This window comes from Vanacampus margaritifer, chromosome 14, assembly GCF_051991255.1.
Source record: "Vanacampus margaritifer isolate UIUO_Vmar chromosome 14, RoL_Vmar_1.0, whole genome shotgun sequence".
Classification (NCBI taxonomy): domain Eukaryota; kingdom Metazoa; phylum Chordata; class Actinopteri; order Syngnathiformes; family Syngnathidae; genus Vanacampus; species Vanacampus margaritifer.
In genome coordinates this window covers 1777522-1794012 of record NC_135445.1, presented here as the reverse complement: position 1 = coordinate 1794012, position 16491 = coordinate 1777522, and the positions used below count along the sequence as shown (strand labels likewise).

At 41.7% G+C, this 16491-nt stretch overlaps 2 protein-coding genes across 3 annotated transcripts in view; one reads left to right on the top strand and one right to left on the bottom strand.

Moving 5' to 3' along the window:
- The first annotated feature begins 230 nt into the window (after positions 1 to 230).
- The window catches only part of LOC144063960 (protein phosphatase Slingshot homolog 1-like), a 34749-nt gene continuing 18488 nt past the window's right edge, over positions 231 to 16491 (top strand). The window contains exons 1-4 of one of the 2 annotated variants that reach the window (XM_077586042.1): positions 231 to 374; positions 441 to 550; positions 10264 to 10415; positions 13868 to 15200. The gene's annotated coding sequence lies outside the window, so the exon portion shown is untranslated. The remainder of the gene's footprint in view (positions 375 to 440; positions 551 to 10263; positions 10416 to 13867; positions 15201 to 16491) is intronic. The other variant, XM_077586043.1, reaches the window with a different exon arrangement.
- myo1hb (myosin IHb) lies at positions 269 to 15148 on the bottom strand. Its single transcript, XM_077586045.1, has 31 exons — positions 14987 to 15148; positions 14340 to 14455; positions 14052 to 14250; positions 13898 to 13978; positions 12743 to 12922; positions 12568 to 12666; positions 11728 to 11841; positions 11586 to 11657; positions 11368 to 11487; positions 11225 to 11292; positions 10373 to 10478; positions 10225 to 10305; positions 10066 to 10157; positions 9876 to 9970; positions 9106 to 9152; positions 8875 to 8955; positions 8697 to 8802; positions 7819 to 7936; positions 6612 to 6725; positions 6463 to 6539; positions 6244 to 6312; positions 6055 to 6139; positions 5240 to 5402; positions 4442 to 4525; positions 4261 to 4354; positions 3387 to 3442; positions 3165 to 3300; positions 2997 to 3067; positions 1960 to 2057; positions 1502 to 1601; positions 269 to 1414 (listed from the first exon to the last, which is right to left on the bottom strand). Exons 1-31 carry the CDS (start codon positions 15110 to 15112, stop codon positions 1388 to 1390), a joined length of 3075 nt encoding a protein of 1024 aa, XP_077442171.1. The 5' UTR covers positions 15113 to 15148; the 3' UTR covers positions 269 to 1387.

The window sequence follows — 16491 nt, the reverse complement described above, 5'->3', positions numbered from 1 at the left end:
TGTCTGTTTACTGGCTTAAAAAAAAGTTAATACGGTTAAAATATTTCTTTGTCATGAAAAAGCTTTACTAATTATTTCAATTCAAGTTTATTGATTAAACTCGGGTCCAAATGACAAACACAGGCACAGCACTTTATAAAAGAAGAAACATGAAATAAAAGACAATTTATACCTCAACAAACATGCGGACGCTGCCTGACCCGTCGTCATCAGCCCACAACAGATCTGTAATGATGTGATCCGCGCATGCGCAACTCAGATCGCCTCAGATCGTGCAGGGGTCACAGATGACGCCTCGACAATGTCCGCCTTCACAGAGGAGTGTGGAAGTGCAATCCACTGCCATCCACGTTGAATTAATAAGCAGGAATGCCGTAAGTTTCTTTTTATTATACTTTATGCATGTGAGTGTTAATATTAATGCATATTTCCGTCGACAGGTTGCTATAAAACACAGGCTCAGCAACCGCTGAAATGTTTTTCCCTTGCCGAAATCTTTTCCCGCCTTCGCCGTGACGTCAACATGGGACGGAGCAGCCGCTTTCTTTTGGTAAGTTGTGCTTTACTCGAAGGGTTTAGCAAGAGTGCCAATTCTCAACACACGAGCCTATTATTTTAACAAGGGACATCGAAAATATAAGAATTGTGATCAAATCTAAAAAGGCAGATTCATTCAACTCGCGCAGAAATGATGTCACATTATTATTTTTTTCATTTTAAGCTCAAATGATCAACGCTATTCTCACCCGTGCACTGTAGCGAATCTTTGACTGCAACCTGAGCAGGCAACGGGTTTCTCACCAGTGTGGATTCTCATGTGTATTTTTAATGATCTCGTCACAATAAATGTTTGGGCTTCAGACGGAGCAGGCGAAAGGTTTCTCTTCCTAAATGTCCCTTCTGAGAAAATGTTTTACAACAAACAGAGCAGGAAAATGGTTTCTCCCATTTGCGTTCAAACGGTTTCTCTCCGGTGTGTCGTCTTAACTGTCCCTCTTCTGTAAATCTTTTCTCCCTCGTTAGTTTTCCCGTTTGACTTTTTTTTTTTTTTTCCACCATTGTTGGGCTTGCTTTTTTTACGTAACCAAACAAAATTTTTAATATAGTTTTCTAAGCAGTTCACTTGGATGGATACATTTCATTTTGAATTTTAAAAGCACTTCCATTCATTTCCAATACAATTGTAGACATTACTGTCCTAATTGATTTTTTTATTTGTCCATAATGGACATTTTACTAACTCGCTTCAGGACTAAAATATTGGCATGATAACATTATTTGTTGCTGAAATGAACACACAAAGTCACAAAAAGTAAACATGAGTTTTTTTTGGGGACAAACGTGGTTGTTAGGAACAATTGCCACCAGGGGGCGATGTCATCCCGAATCATCTGGTTTTGGTGCTTGTGGATTCCTAAAAAGGACATTTAATGATAACAGGGAAGGCCATTTTCGGAATTAAAAAAAACAAACAAGCAAGTTTTTTTTTTTTTTTTCTTACCACAGTCAAATGTCCGTTTTTGGCTCGGTAGACCACCGACTCGTGCCCGCTCCTGAAGTCCACAAAGCCTTCTCTGCCAGGCTGGATGTCAAATCGCACACTGGACATGACACACGTGCATGATTTGTAACATTATACACCAACATTCACCTTATGAACACTTGCGAGCTACAAATAATTTTTTTTTTATTTTTTTAACTCATTCACTGCCACTGACGACCATGAACGTCAAAGATCCATTTTGCCTCGGCTGGCAGTGAATTACGTTTTAATATCGTAGCACCTTGAGATGCGAGTTGAATTCATTCTGTGATTGACTCGCAGCTCAAATGATCTTTCCTTAATTGAAACGAGTCGTTTTCCTGACAGCTATGCTAATTTCGCTAGCCCACCTACCGCGGGCGGGATCAGGTCTCCGCCACGCTTAGAAGCGTTTTTGGTGCTAACGTATTGCGTACCTGCCCTGGACCACCCGGATGAAGTCGCACGCGTCGACGATGGCGCTCAGCTTGGCGAGGGCCTCGAACAGGAAGTCGCACTGCAGAACAAGATCGCCCTGGGACAGAAAAATGTCGAATCTGCCGTTGCGGGAAAATAGTTTTCCAACTTTTCAGCGGGCACTCATGTGTGAAACCAAAATGGCTGACTTTCCATTGGATTCCGAGGTCCCGGAGAATTTTTGGTGCGCCCCGTTCTGTTAGCCACGCCCACCTCAGCTCATTTTTTTCGTAACTTCTCATAGTTGTAACTGACTGTGGAGGGAATTTGCCTCAAAAGGCCACTTCAAATCAAAATGGCCGCCTTTTTGGTCTATTTCGAGAATGGGCCCTTTGAGACTTTTCACAGAAAAAAAGTGGTTCGTTGGACTTAAAAAAAATAATAATAATAATTTGTTACAGCTACATTAAAAAAAAAAAAGTTTTTCTTGTTATATTTATGATTTGGTTGAAAGCATCAATTTCAATTTAATATAAATTAAATACATAAATTTTCCCAAGCCAAAAATAAAGTTACACCCAAGTAACTTTTTACTTTGGAATAAACTAAATAAAATCAATTTTATTACTTTACCCCCGTCTTAACTTACAATCCTTGTTATTTTTATTTATTTATTTATTTTTGTCGAACGAGCAGCGTCACGTACGACACGTTTTTTTTTTTTGCAGATTAAAAAAAAAAAAAGTTTTTCATTTAGTCCCCCTTTGTGTGTAAAATTTGACATTTTTAACGAATACATAATTCAAGACAGGAGAAAATATCAAGAAGTCATAAAATTGACTTTCATTAGTTTATTCCAAATTAAAATGTTACTTGGATGCAACTTTTTTTATTGGGCTTGAGAAAAATAAATGTATTTGATTGAAAATTGAAAATGATGCTTTCGACTAAATCATGAATATAACGTGAAAAACAAAAAAAACAATTTTTTTAATTATTTATTTTTTTCGAACTTTTCTGGCCCTCTAACGAAAACCAAGCGTGTCCGCAGTCGTACCTTTTGCTTGAGGTCGTCACAGGCAACGTGCAGAATGAGGACGTTGTCACTCAAGTTGCTCACAGAAACTCCTGAACCCAAAACAAGACGCGTGTTGAGCTTTTCCCTTTTTTTTTTTTGTTTTTTTTTGCCGATGAATTCCTCAACGGGTTCCCGCTTGAAGTCGACCTTTCAGGGCGCCGTATCGGACCCTCTGCTTGATTTTGGACCCGTCCAGCAGGTAGGCGGCGTCCCGGGTGAAGACGAGCTGCCGGGGACGAGGACGGAAGCCGTTGCGGTCGTACTTCACCACCGGGACGCTGTACTGCCCGCGGGGAAATGCACAAAACGGGTTCAAATCGGCGCAAACTCATATTTTCATATTTGACGCTACGGAAGTTGTTAGTCTACCTTCACATTCTCATGTTGAATCATCTGCAACGCTTTCATATTCATGTCTTTAATGCCTGCATTCGTTTGAGAGACGGAAAAGCCCGTTAATAAATAAATAAATGCAATTAAAACGTTGAAAAATAAATGCAAACGTAAGGAACAGGAAATTGAAATATTAGAAAATAGTTTGATGAAATGAAACAATATTTAAAGAATGCACATAAATGTTAGAGATTGAACAGCTTTTGAAAAATACAACAAAAAAATACATTTAAATGCAAAATAAATAAGTATTTGAAATTTATCAATAAAACATTTAGTAAAATACTTTTTTAAATTTAAAACCAATAAACATTGTATTTAAAAACGTCATCAAAAATATAGCATTTTAAACATGCATAGTTTTTAAACTGTAATTAAACATAAAAATATTCTTTAAAAAATGTTAAAATGCTTTTTTTTTAACATCACAAAATAAACACAATTAGAAAAATATTTACATAAATAAACCAGTTAAATTAAATTACCCAAAAATGTTTTTCTTTAAAAGCAAAACGGGATAAAAAAAAAAAAGTATATTCCTAATTATAATCGATTTTTAAATGTATTATTCTTTTTTTTTTTTTTTTTACAAATAATTTAAAGAACAAAAATCAAATTTAAAGCATTTTACTTTAAAACATTTTTTTTAATTATTGTCAACGATGAATCAAAGACAGTATTTAAAAACAAACCCCAAAAAATACAATAAAAAAAAAAGAATAAATAGTTTTGAATATTTTATACGGTATTTAGAAACATGAAAGTGCAATTGAGAACGCAATCCATTGCGACGTCAATTTTGAAATGACAAAGTAAGTGATTGGACTTGATTGGACTTGATTGGACTTGCCTATCCTGGTGTGCAGGAACGGCGCGCGCACGCTCGGCGGGTAATTCTCCTTCTTCCCGTTGAAGACGGAACTGGTCTGCGCCTTCAACGCCAGCTGCAAACCAGCAGAAGCCATGAAATACCCGAACCCGCCTCGGACCACGCGCGCGCTTGGGTGCGTGCGTGCGTGCGTGTCGCGTACTTGCGCCTTCCTGTCCTCGCTAATTCCGCGCACGTATTTGCGGACCATGTGGCGGACGAAGAGCTGCTGCAGGAACAGCGACGCCTGCAACGTAGGAAAGGGGCGGAGCCAATGTCACGTTGAAATATTGCTAAAAAAAAAAAATCACTTTCAAGTACTTTTAAATACTGTTACCGAAATCTACTGAAATACTCCCTAGAAGTAATCCAAATACTCCTGGATGTACTCGAGTACTTTCAAAGTAAATCCTCTGCTCCCTAAACCGAATCCAAATACTCTCGGATGCACTCCAACACTTTTTCAAAGTTTTAACTCTTAAATCGACTGCACTGCTCTCGAAAATGTTTCTGCAGCAGCGACACGTTCATGTACTCGGATACTTTCGACTTAAATAGACTACTCTTAAATCTACGGGGGCAACTCACTAAAAGTGACCTCAGTCATCTCTAAAAGTATTGTATGTTAACAAATACGCTTAAATCGATGAAAAATAATCATAAAATCCTCTCAAATCGACTTCCTAAAAGTAATCCAAATAATTTTGGATGTACTTAAGTAAATCTCCAAAATCAACTCCCTAAAAGTGACTCAAAGTAATGCCAATACTTTTAGATGTACTCAAGTACTTCTTCAAAGCTTTACATCTATTGAAGTATTTATCCACCTCAATACTCCTCAAAGTACTCAAGTACTTTTTTTTTTAAAGGTACCAAACTCGGCTCAAATTTGAATGTAGGGAAACCGAAACAATCGAAAAGTGATTGCAAAAAGTATTGCACATCAAAAGTGATGTCGCACCTCCTTCATGACGGGCGGGGGGGTGAGCCACGCGTCCTTGTGCAGCAGCGTTTGCGGGAGGTTCCCCTTCAGCCGGGTCAGGTAGTTGTGCCGGACGTACGCCAGGTACTCGCGGTTGTCGGCGCCGCTCGGCTCGTTTCTGCTCATGAAGCCTTTGATGAACCTGCGGCGCAACCGCGTCACGTCTTCACAAATGCATCACATGCATGTTTTCCCATTCATTCATTTTGCTCCCCAAAAACGTCTAAATATGTTTTATTTCAAATAGGACCACTGTCCCAAAAACGTATTTATACGTTTTTCTGTTTTTTTATATGCTAGAGCATACAGAAGGCTTTGAAGCAGCCTCTGACCTGAAGAGATCGCTTAAAGCAATGGCAGTTATTACAAAAAATGGCCAGCAGGTGGCAGCAGAGTATAAGAGCTCAACCAGGGTCATGTGGCAAAAAAGCTCACTTCCCCACAATTCTAAATAGATTTGTGAACAATGATGAAACTTAGCGATATTCTAATGCTAATTGCTGCAAACGGAAACAGAAAGAAATATACTTTTTTTTTCCTTGATGGAAGAAGAGACTTTAATCTTTCTTTTGGTAGATTTCTTGTTTTTACAACCCCCCCCCCATTTTTTTTCAATATTACACTTTATAAAAATAATTTTTGGGGGGGCGTAGCCATCCCAGATGGGCTGTAATATTCAAATGTTCCTGATCCAAAAAATTAATTTTTTCCCTCCAGCATTTCAATTGCCGTCAATTATACGCGACATTATTCGTTGGCTTCCATTTGACAGCGTGAAAGGGTCTCGCGCGTACCTCTTGATGATCCTGACGGCCCACTCCCTCTTTTCTCGCTCCTTCCTGGCCATCAGGCCTCGCCAGCAGTTCTCGATCTTGGTGGCTGCGACGCAACGGGAACGGCTCGCAGCGTTTTTGGAATCTCAAAAAAATCCAAATCAAAAACAAAAACAAACCCCCCCCCCCCCCCAAAATCCAAATACCAACCGGCTTCTTTCTGCTTCTGGTAGTCGCCTTTCACCCGGTAGCCTTTGTACTTGGCCTGAATCCTTGTCGCTGCAACGCACACACACGGCCACAAACGCCGATTATGGAAAGAGTCCAAAAAGAGATTGGAGCTGCCGTTACAAGATGTTTTTTTTTTTTTGTTTTTTTTCTCTACGTCACACCGCACAGGAAGTCGTGGCGCGTTCCACTTTGTCTCACCGAGCTTATGCTTGCAAACTTGAAAGGCGTCTTCCGTGGCAAACAGAGTTCTCGGGTGGCGGATGAAGATTTTGGTCCTTGCAAGGGCGGCAAAATAGGACATTTGGGGGTTTTGCTCCCAAAGGAGACTTTCATGGCGAAGTTCCTACCGGCCCATTTTGTACTCGTCGCTTTTGTACCGCAGGTGCTCGACGAGGACCCGCACGCCTTCTGCCGCCGCCCCTTTCCAGTTGGGCCAGGTGTCGGGGCAAAGGGGCTTGTACCTGGCGGCGGGAGAGCAAGCGCGTCTTGAAAATGGCCGCTTTTAAGGAAATGAGTCGGAAATACGTCAACCAAAATGATCTTGTGTCGCTAATTGAGTGCGCTTTAGTGATGGGAAAATGAAGCCTCGTGAAGCACTTGTGATATTTTTTGACTCCTCTAGATGGCACTGTTGGTTTAAAAAGGCAGTGGAAATGTAATACATTTTCATTGCACTAGCCTTTATATTTGAACCAAGAGCACCATCTAGAGGAGTAAAAAAAAATAGAAAAAGTGCTTCATGAGGCTTCATGAGGCTTCATGAGGCTTCATTTTCCCATCTCTAGCTTTACGATCGCTAATTTAGCAAACCATTAAGTGACATCATTTTCTCACACTTTTTCAAAGGTCGGAACTAGAGTTGTCAAAATTAACCGATTAATCGAAAAGTAATCGATTACCAAATTAATCGACAACTTTTTTAATAATCAAGTAATCGTTTTTTTTTTATTTGAAATTGTCCAAATCCTCCGATTTCAGCATATCGACAGTAATTGTCCACTGATTTTTGTAGTTCTTCATGTTTTTAATCAAAATAAGACATTTGCAAACACCTGTTTTTACTTTTTTTTTTTTTTCACTATACGATGACAAAGTACGAAATAAACACCAATCACCCGTTAATAAACAGTAATCGGGGGGAAAAAATATATTTTGTAATACATTTGAATGCAAAATTATAATAAATCCGATTAATCGATGAAATAATGGACCGATTCGTCGATTCTAAAAATATTGGCTCGTGACAGCCGTCCGAACGCAACGAACGAGTGATCCAATAAATGGAATCGTGAGCTGACGACATCATGACGCTAAAACTATTATTTGTCATCGTGTGAAAGTGCAACCAAGTTTTGGATCTTTAGGCGACGTAACGCTGCGCGTCTCCCGCAGAGTGAGGAAGAGGCGGAGTTTTTACGACACCTCCCAAAAACAGCTCATTCGCATCCATTTGAGTGAAAAATGCGAAATGGAGCCGATTTACGAGGTCGCGCCCGACGACGACGAGGTGACGATTTGCACCCGCGACTTCCCTCCGACTTTCGCCCGTCTTACCTCTGGAGGAAGACGTGGTATTTGCGGCGGTAGGCGAACCCTGCGCGCCGCACCCTCAAGTGCTCCATCAGACCCAAGTACTTCACCTGGTGCTCCACCATCACGTCATCGAAGCGCCCTAGTGGGAGGCGGCAAAAGCTCATTCAGATTTCATTTTCACCGCGTTCGTCTTCTTTTCTTTTCTTTAGACAATCGTTTTTTTTCCCCACATTAACGTGAATCTCAGTTGTGAGGAAGAAAGCGTAGCTTAAAATGAGAAATGCCGTCGTTCTAATTCATTCATTAATTTATCTAAATTTCAAATGTATCGGTATAATATTGCTCGATGCCGCATGACATGATGGGGAAAAAAATGCTATGTTTTTAGCATTTAGCTTCCGTAACGTTAATTAATTAATTACATGTGTGAAGTTAGTGCTGCTCGATTTATGGAGAAAATAATCATAATCACGATTATTTTTGGCCAATAATTGAATTCATCATTATTCAAACAATTATTTAATTTTTGGGGTACAAAACAAGAAAATGTTTAAAAATACAATTCTTTGAAACACTCTATTTATGCAAGTTCCTTTTGGCTGAAACAAAATTTATTTAAATGAGTTATTTTTAAATTCACAAAAGATGAGAATGTATCAATTTAAACAATTCAAAAATTTGTATTAATAATCTTTTTTTTTTTTTTTTTACGATTATTCAGATTTTGTAATTGTAATAATTGAATTTGGATGAATTGCAGCCGAATGTGAAGTCAAAAGCTTTTGTTCTATTGGCTGATCTTTTTGCTGAAATTAAAACATATTCATTTTTTGCAGCGCAGGACGCTGGGCCTCACCTGGCTGTTTTTTTTATTTTATTTTTTTTCCTTTTTTTCTCACCTGGCTGCTTGTCTTCATTTGGTTTGATGCATCGGACGTACCAGGGTTCTTTGGTCCCGAGGATCTCGGTCAGGTCCGCCAGGCTGCTTTTAAACTGAGTGGCCACCTGCATCGGTACGAGCGCTCAGTTAAAAAGTAAAAAAAAAAAAAAAAAAAGTACGTTTTGTAATCGTCTTACGGTTTCGGGTCTTTTCTTGCAAAGCGGCTCACTCGGAGGGAAGCAGTTTTTGATGATGTCGTTTGTGGACTGTTGCATGATCTTGATTGGAAAAACAAATCTGGATTTTAAAACAAAAAAGCCGCCGTTTGGCCTTGCGGTGGAGGGGGCGGGGCCACACCAGATGGGACCCCGCCCCCTCAAAACAGGCTTGTTTTGGCCAGACACAAATTAGAGGGTGGCAGAATTTACCTCTTTTCCATTTCTGTATAGAAGATCATTGTTTTTGTCCAGAAATCCTGAAAATTGATCAGAAGTTTAATCGTTTTTCAGCCGACTCCAACCAATTAATTGTTTTTTTTAATGAAGAAAAATACATAATGAATGAAATCATTTCATTTTACGTCCAACAATCAAAATAGAGGCCGAACATTTGTCTCTTTAACAATATTGTGAAAGGTGGGAATCTTTGAATGTCTCACGATTTGATTCTGTGCGATTCGATTTTCGATTCAGAATCGATTTTCGATTCAGAATCGATTTCTGATTCAAAATGATTTGACTGTCAACGATTTCTGCTACAATTTGTACTTTTATCACTCGATATAATTTAAATAAGAACTATTTTGGGACATTTAAAACCGATTCGGAATCGTTCTAAATGACAATTGCATTGATTTTTTTTTTTGTTTAATATTTTGTCCTTCAGTTGATAATAATTGTTTTTGTAATCTCAAAGTGCTGGCTAATTATTTGTGAGAGATTGTTGCCATTTTCAAAGCGCTCAAATGGGTCTGGCCCGAGATCAGGGGTGGGCAAACTGGGTCCTCCAGGGCCAGAGTCCTGCCGCTTTCTGGACCTTTCCCTTCTCCAACACACCTGGTTCATATGATTCCGCATAAACCTGTTGATTGGAGGAGGGAAACCTGCAAAACCTGCAGGACTCCGGCCCCGGAGGACCCAGTTTGCCCACCCCTGCCCTAGATCCTAAAACGGACACTTGATGAGGCATGATTTCCCACCGACGACGCAGTACGTGACTTCTCCGGCGTAGTGAAGGAGGCGGAAGTCTCGTCTGTCCAGAGTCTTCCTGGTCTTCTGGTCTGCCAGTTTGTGCCTGTGGAAGAAAAATCAGGCTTCGTCGCCTACTTTTTTTTTTTTTTTTTCTCTCCCTGGTGATGCCATTGTTGCAAAGACGGCGCTTTTCCTCACGTGACAAAATGAGGATGGCCGCCGATTGTCCCCTCCATTTTTTCCAAAAGCGTGAAGTCGGTGGCCTCGCCGGGACGCAAACATTCCTCGTCCTGCACGAGGAGGCGAGCGTGAGACGGGCCTCGGGAATCAAACCTTCGTCATCGTCGTCTTCGTCACCAATAACGAGATGATGCCTCTGTGCTTCTCCTCCACCAGATCGCAGATGATCTTGTTGTTGAAATACGGCACCGACTCCCACTGCGGGTTCGAAAGCGGACGTCAGACGGGGGGACGGAAGGAGGCGACTGTCGCGGGACGGACGGACCTGGATGCCTTCCGTCTCGTACTCCTCCTGCTCGGACTTGAGGGTGAGCTGGATGAAAAGCTGCTGCAGCTTCTCGTTGCAGTAGTTGATGCAAAACTGCTCGAAACTGAAATGAAAACAATCGGAAAAAATCGGGTCGCAAGCGCCGTCGGGGACGAATCGTCGTTTGGCAGCTTTGGGTCGACGCCGTCGTCCTGACGTCACCTCAAGAATGCGCCGTTGCGGTTCACGTTACACAAAGCGTTTCAGTCCGAACAGGCCAAAACATGCCTTGTGAAAATTAAACTGCACCAAAAAAAAAAACTAGCCACCAGAGGGTGCTAAAACGTCACGATTGGAAATCAGCCCGACTTTTTTAACAGATGTTCTGCTTTTAATATCACGATGTTGCCGTTATCGTTCCATCCCTAAAAATGTGCACATTTATAAGAAACGAAGAAAACCACCAAGTGTGCTCGAAGGTAATTTTCCTTTTTTTTCGATACGCTTCAAAATCGTAAGCGTAAAAACGTTTTTTTTTGCGAATTTTGGGCCCTTTTTCGCATTTCTTGAAAACACGAATGAAAATGCGTGGATGGAAACGGAAACCCGACGACATCGGTTACGTCATCGGAGCGTTTACAAATGGGAGGAGCGAGTATCGGTGCTGATAAATAAACCGATCAGTTGCTCGAAAATGTTATTTGTGTTAAATTCCAAAAATGAAATGTTTGTTTTTTATATGTCAAAAGTTCAAACCAAAAATATAAAATAATATATAAATAAATAAAATATATTTATTATTATTATTATTATTATTATTATGAATAAATAATCCAATGAAAATGCAATAAATATTTGAAGTCATCTCACCTGTTGACACTAAAAACCTCAAATCCGTAAATGTCCAAAAGACCGATCACGGTCTTCCTGGAGGAATCCTGGAAACGGTTTTCATGTGTTGACGTCTTCTTCGATTATAATTGCCGATCTTGCGTTTTTTTTTTCCCGCTCACCTCGTTAGCTAACGAGCGGTTGATCTTGCTGACCAACCAGTTGAAGGTGCGACCGTAGACGGCTTTGGCGAGGGCGTCCCTGGCAAATACGGCCTGCTCCGCCGTCAAGGGGCTGAACACCTTCGGCCGCCAGAGAACACAACTCAGAAAGACACGTATTAGGAAAGTAGTACCTCGCCCACGGCATGATTGTTTAGCGTTTGATGTCGTTAAGTCACCTCCTCCGTTTTGGCTTCGATCTTGCGCTGGGTCAAACCCTGTTGCAGCACCGCAGCCGGAATGCCGAGTAACTGGACGGAACCAGAATCGGTCGTCATCGGTCCGACGATAAATGAGCGTGCTTTGGCGTGTGTGTCGAACCTTGGACAGCCAGTGCTTTTCCTGGCTGTTGTGGAGGCCGGCGAACCCGCCGGCGTCCGTCTCAAACTTGACGTTGCCCAAGTGGAGCACGCTGGCGATGATTCCGAAAAGGTGCTGGTTCGAGTCCGGAGAACACGTTAAGAACAGTCAAAGTCAAGTTTGGTCAGCAAGAAAACAAGACTCACATTGTTATATATATATATATATATTAGGGGTGGGAATCTTTGAATGTCTCACAATTCGATTCTGATTTTTGGGTCTGCGATTCGATTCAGAATCGATTTTCGATTGAGAGCGATTTTTGATTCAAAACGATTTGATTGACAAGGATTTTTGCTTCAGGGAATCGTCCTGATCTACTCCAGTCTGACTCGCTAATGCTAATTAGCGCGCTACTCGCGGCTTTTATCACTCAAAAGAACGTCTCCACGCTGCAAAAAAAACTACTTTTATTGGAATGACTTGATGGTGACTTTTTCCTTCTACTCGCTAATGTGGCTACAACTTAGCAGTGTATCAGACCCCGTGGAACCACACTGCCCCTAAGTGGCCAAATCGGGTACAACATGGTACAGCGCGCCCAATAAAGGCACGCACAAACAAAGGGAAGACAGTATTAAATCATTTAAATAAAAGCGAGTTGGGGACATTTAAAATCGATTCTGAATTGCGATTCTTATGAGAATCTTTTTTTTGCAAACCCCTAATATATATATATATATATATATATATTTTTTTTTTTTTTTTTACGATAAAAATGTTTACTCCAATCAATGACATCTTGTCTTCTTTCGTTTGTGTCCGCGACATTCAAGCCGCTCCCCAGCGTTGCTCTCGTACCTGCGTTTCACTCTGTCCCAAGTCAACAACGGCGAGCGCGTTGCTCAGCGTCTTCCAGTCGCTCTCGTCGTCGATGGAAGTCACTTTGGCACAATCGCCCTGGAGGGAAAAAAATGCGCCGCCGTTGAAATGCCACGCTATGACTTTTGCCGGCATTTTTGCCGCCGCCGCCGACCTGCAGCAGGTAGCGGTAGCGCCGGCAGTTCCTCTCCAGGCCGAGCCGGCGCAGGAGCTCGTCCCCGCCGCCCTCCAGCAGCTGGTAGAAGACGTGGAAGTTGCGCTCGCCGGCGTTGCGGTGGACCACGCGCGACTTCTCCAGCAGGTAGCTCAGGATGTGCCCGCCCACGGCCACGCCCTCAAACACAAAACCATCCAATCATGTGATCGGGGGGCTGTCGTGTCATTCCCAGCGGATCGATATCGGGTGAAAAAGATGGCATTTGCATCGTTTGTTCATTTTTTTAAAGGTCATGCAGCGAAATACGGTTTATCGTATTTTATTGATGAAAATGTTTTTTTGTTTCACAAAGACAAAATAGTTTATTTATTTGCTGACTTGGTTTCAATCAATTAGGATTGTAGCCACTTAAAAATGGATCATATCAGGATTTTTTTTTTCTCCGAAAAATTTTTTTTTTGATGCACTCGCTTTTTTGTTTTTTATTATTACCAAGATATCAGATTGGACTCAAATGATGTGATTGGGACGTTTTTCATTTAAATGAATTTAAAGCAGGAGGAAGGACACATTTTTTTCTTCTTTTTTTTCAATTATTAATTTATTATATATATATATATATATATATTAGGGGTGTGCCCCCAAAAATTATTCTCATAAAAATCACAATTCTCATTTAGTACGATTCAGAATCGATTTTAAATGTCCCAAAATCGATTTTATTTAAATTATTTTAAACTGTCTTCCCTTTATTTGTGTGCCTTTTTTGGGAGCGCTGTTTATGTTGTACCCGATTTGGCCACTTAGGGGCAGTGTGGTTCCACGCGGTCCGATACACTGCTAAGTTGTAGCCACATTAGAGAAAAGAAGGAAAAAGTCATGAACAAGTTATTCCAATAAAAGTAGTTTATTTTGCAGCGTGGAGCCGTTTTTTTGAGTGATAAAAGTGCCTCGAGTAGCGCGCTAATTAGCATTAGCGAGTCAGACTAGAGTAGATCATGACGATTCCTTGCACATTTATAGATTGAAGCAAAAGTCATTGTCAATCAAAAATCGTTTTTAATCGAAAATCGATCTTAATCAAAAAAAATTTAATAAATATATATATATATTTATGCGTAGGCTCCCAAAATGGAGGTGCTTGGAGTGTACCTGGTGATCAAACTGGATGTCCGTGTACTTCCCAAAGCGGCTGGAGTTGTCGTTCTTCAGCGTTTTGGCGTTTCCGAAAGCCTGGACGACGAACGAGGCAAAGACATTTAGAAGAAAAAACAAACAAAGGAATGCCAATCGGAAGGCGCGGGACCTCCAGGACGGGGTTCGACACCAGCAGGCGGTCTCTGACGTGGCTCAGGATTTTGCTGGCGGGGCAACTGACGGCGTAGAAATGCAGGATCTTCTTGCAGGCCTCCGTCTTGCCGGCGCCGCTCTCGCCCGAGATCAGGATGAAGTGGTTGTTGGACTCGGCCATCATGGCGCCGAACACGTTGTCGGCCAAAGCGAAGCTGAGCGGGCACACGGAGGCGTGAGCGCACGCAAGAGGCGGGACGGCAGGACGGTGGGACGGCGGGACGGCGGGACGGCGGCGTCTTACATGTGAGGCGGAAGCTCAAAGAAGTTGACGCCCACGTAGGCGGCCATTTGCTTCCGGCCGAACGCGTCCAACTCCTTGTAAGGATTGAGCGACACCAGCAGGGTCCCGATGTAGGTCTGCCGAGACGCAAGGTCGCGCTCGTCACCTCTCGGATCTCCGAAATCCCAAGAATTTTCAGCCACCAAAAATGGAATTTCAGCTGACGCCGCAGGCGACATTTTAGCGAACCCGAAAGTTCCGATTTCATTGACAGCAACTTCTTTTGATGTGGATTTCACAATTGTCGTGATCATTATTGACTATCAACATCGTGTTTTTTATTTATTCATTTTAATTCCCTACACTGATATTAGTGTCGGGTCAACGAGGAGGTTCTAATGGCATCCTTACCAGGTGTCCGCTTGTTATGCCAACGTGAACGTCAAATCGGCGCAATTGGGCAGAAACGCCAACAAAGTGTGCCATTTTTTTTAGGCCGACACAGATTTTTGTCAGAACCGAATACCGATTGTTGAGCCGAGTCCGCCTCCAGACCGAGCCTCCGTTTGACCCGCCAAAGTGGTGACGTAAGAAAAGCAACTGCCGCAAACGCGTGCAAAAGGCTGCCGTGAAGTCGAAACCGTTTAGCCGGCAAGGAAGCGACTCACGTAAATGAGATCCTCGTGGAAGCGTTTCCGCAGGTTGTCCAGGAAGGCCGTCTCGCTGGTGTGGGCGTCCAACAGGACAAAGTCCTGGATCCCCACTCGGTCCCGGGCCGTGAGGGACGACTCCATGTTCCTCAGGATGCGGCTGCAGCGCTCGTCCAGGCTCTGAGACGATCGGGAGAGCGACCAGTCAGGCTTGCGTAGCTGGCGTCAATCGGTAAATCGATTCTCATTTCAAATCGATTCAGAATCGTCCCCAAATCGATTTTATTTCAATGATTTGATACTGTCTTCCAGGGGTGTGAATTGCTTAGTGCCTTTCGATTCGTGTCACGATTCGATGCCGATTAATCCCGATGCGAATCTATAAATTGATTATTGCGATTTTTTTTCCCTTTTTACTTAAATTAAGAAAATACTCATCAGTAAACTTGTACATGTAAGATTTGTATGAAAATGTTTTTATTTATGGGAAAATTCAGGCTTTTAACTGAGCCACTGCATTCAACGTTTCATGTTTGAACAGCACTGAGATAAAATATTACGGCTTCATGTTGCATTAATATAACATTTTTTTGAATGCTAACCTTAAGACGTTTTGTTGAATATTCCCACAAAAAAATGGATGTTTAAAAATCTATTCGGCCGCATATCGAATCGATTCGAGAATTGCGCGCTGTAATATCGCGATATATTGCAGAATCGATTTTTTCTAACACCCCGACTGTCTTCCCTTTGTTTGTGTGTGCCTTTATTGGGAGCGCTGTTCCATGTTGTACCCTATTTGGCCACTTAGGGGCAGTGTGGTTCCCCGCGGTCCGATACACTGCTAAGTTGTAGCCACATTGGAGAGTAGAAGGAAAAAGTCCCGATCAAGTCATTCCAATAAAAGCAGTTTTTTTTTTTGCAGCGTGCAGACGTTCTTTTGAGTGATAAAAGTGCCGCGAGTAGCGCGCTAATTAGCATTAGCGAGTCAGACTGGAGGAGATCTTTACGATTCCTTGCACATTTATAGATTGAAGCAAAAATCATTGCCAATCAAAAATCGTTTTGAAGCAAAAATCGTTCTGAATCGAATCGCAGACCCCAAAAATCGGAATCGAATCGAATCGTGAGACATTCAAAGATTCCCACCCCTACTAAGAAATATGGCTACATCTTTTAGTCGTTGAGACAGTAATTTCATAATAATTCATCAAATTGAATTTAAATTAAAAAGAGGGCAATATTGATTTGTGTTGAGGTCATTTTCTGCCACTAGATGGCATAATTGCATTTGTAGGACGGTGACAGCTCAGTGCATTTTTCTTTTCAAATTGAAAGCTATCTCATCTTTAACATGAAGTCATGCTTTAAGACATTACAACAAAGTCAAGATTGGCATTTTTATTTTCAAAAATCATGACGCCGATATTCCCCCCTTTTTTTAATGAAAATGAATATCGGCTTCAAATATCGGTTATCGGCCTGCTTAACGACCGATAATCGGCAACGGTGTCGACCCCGAA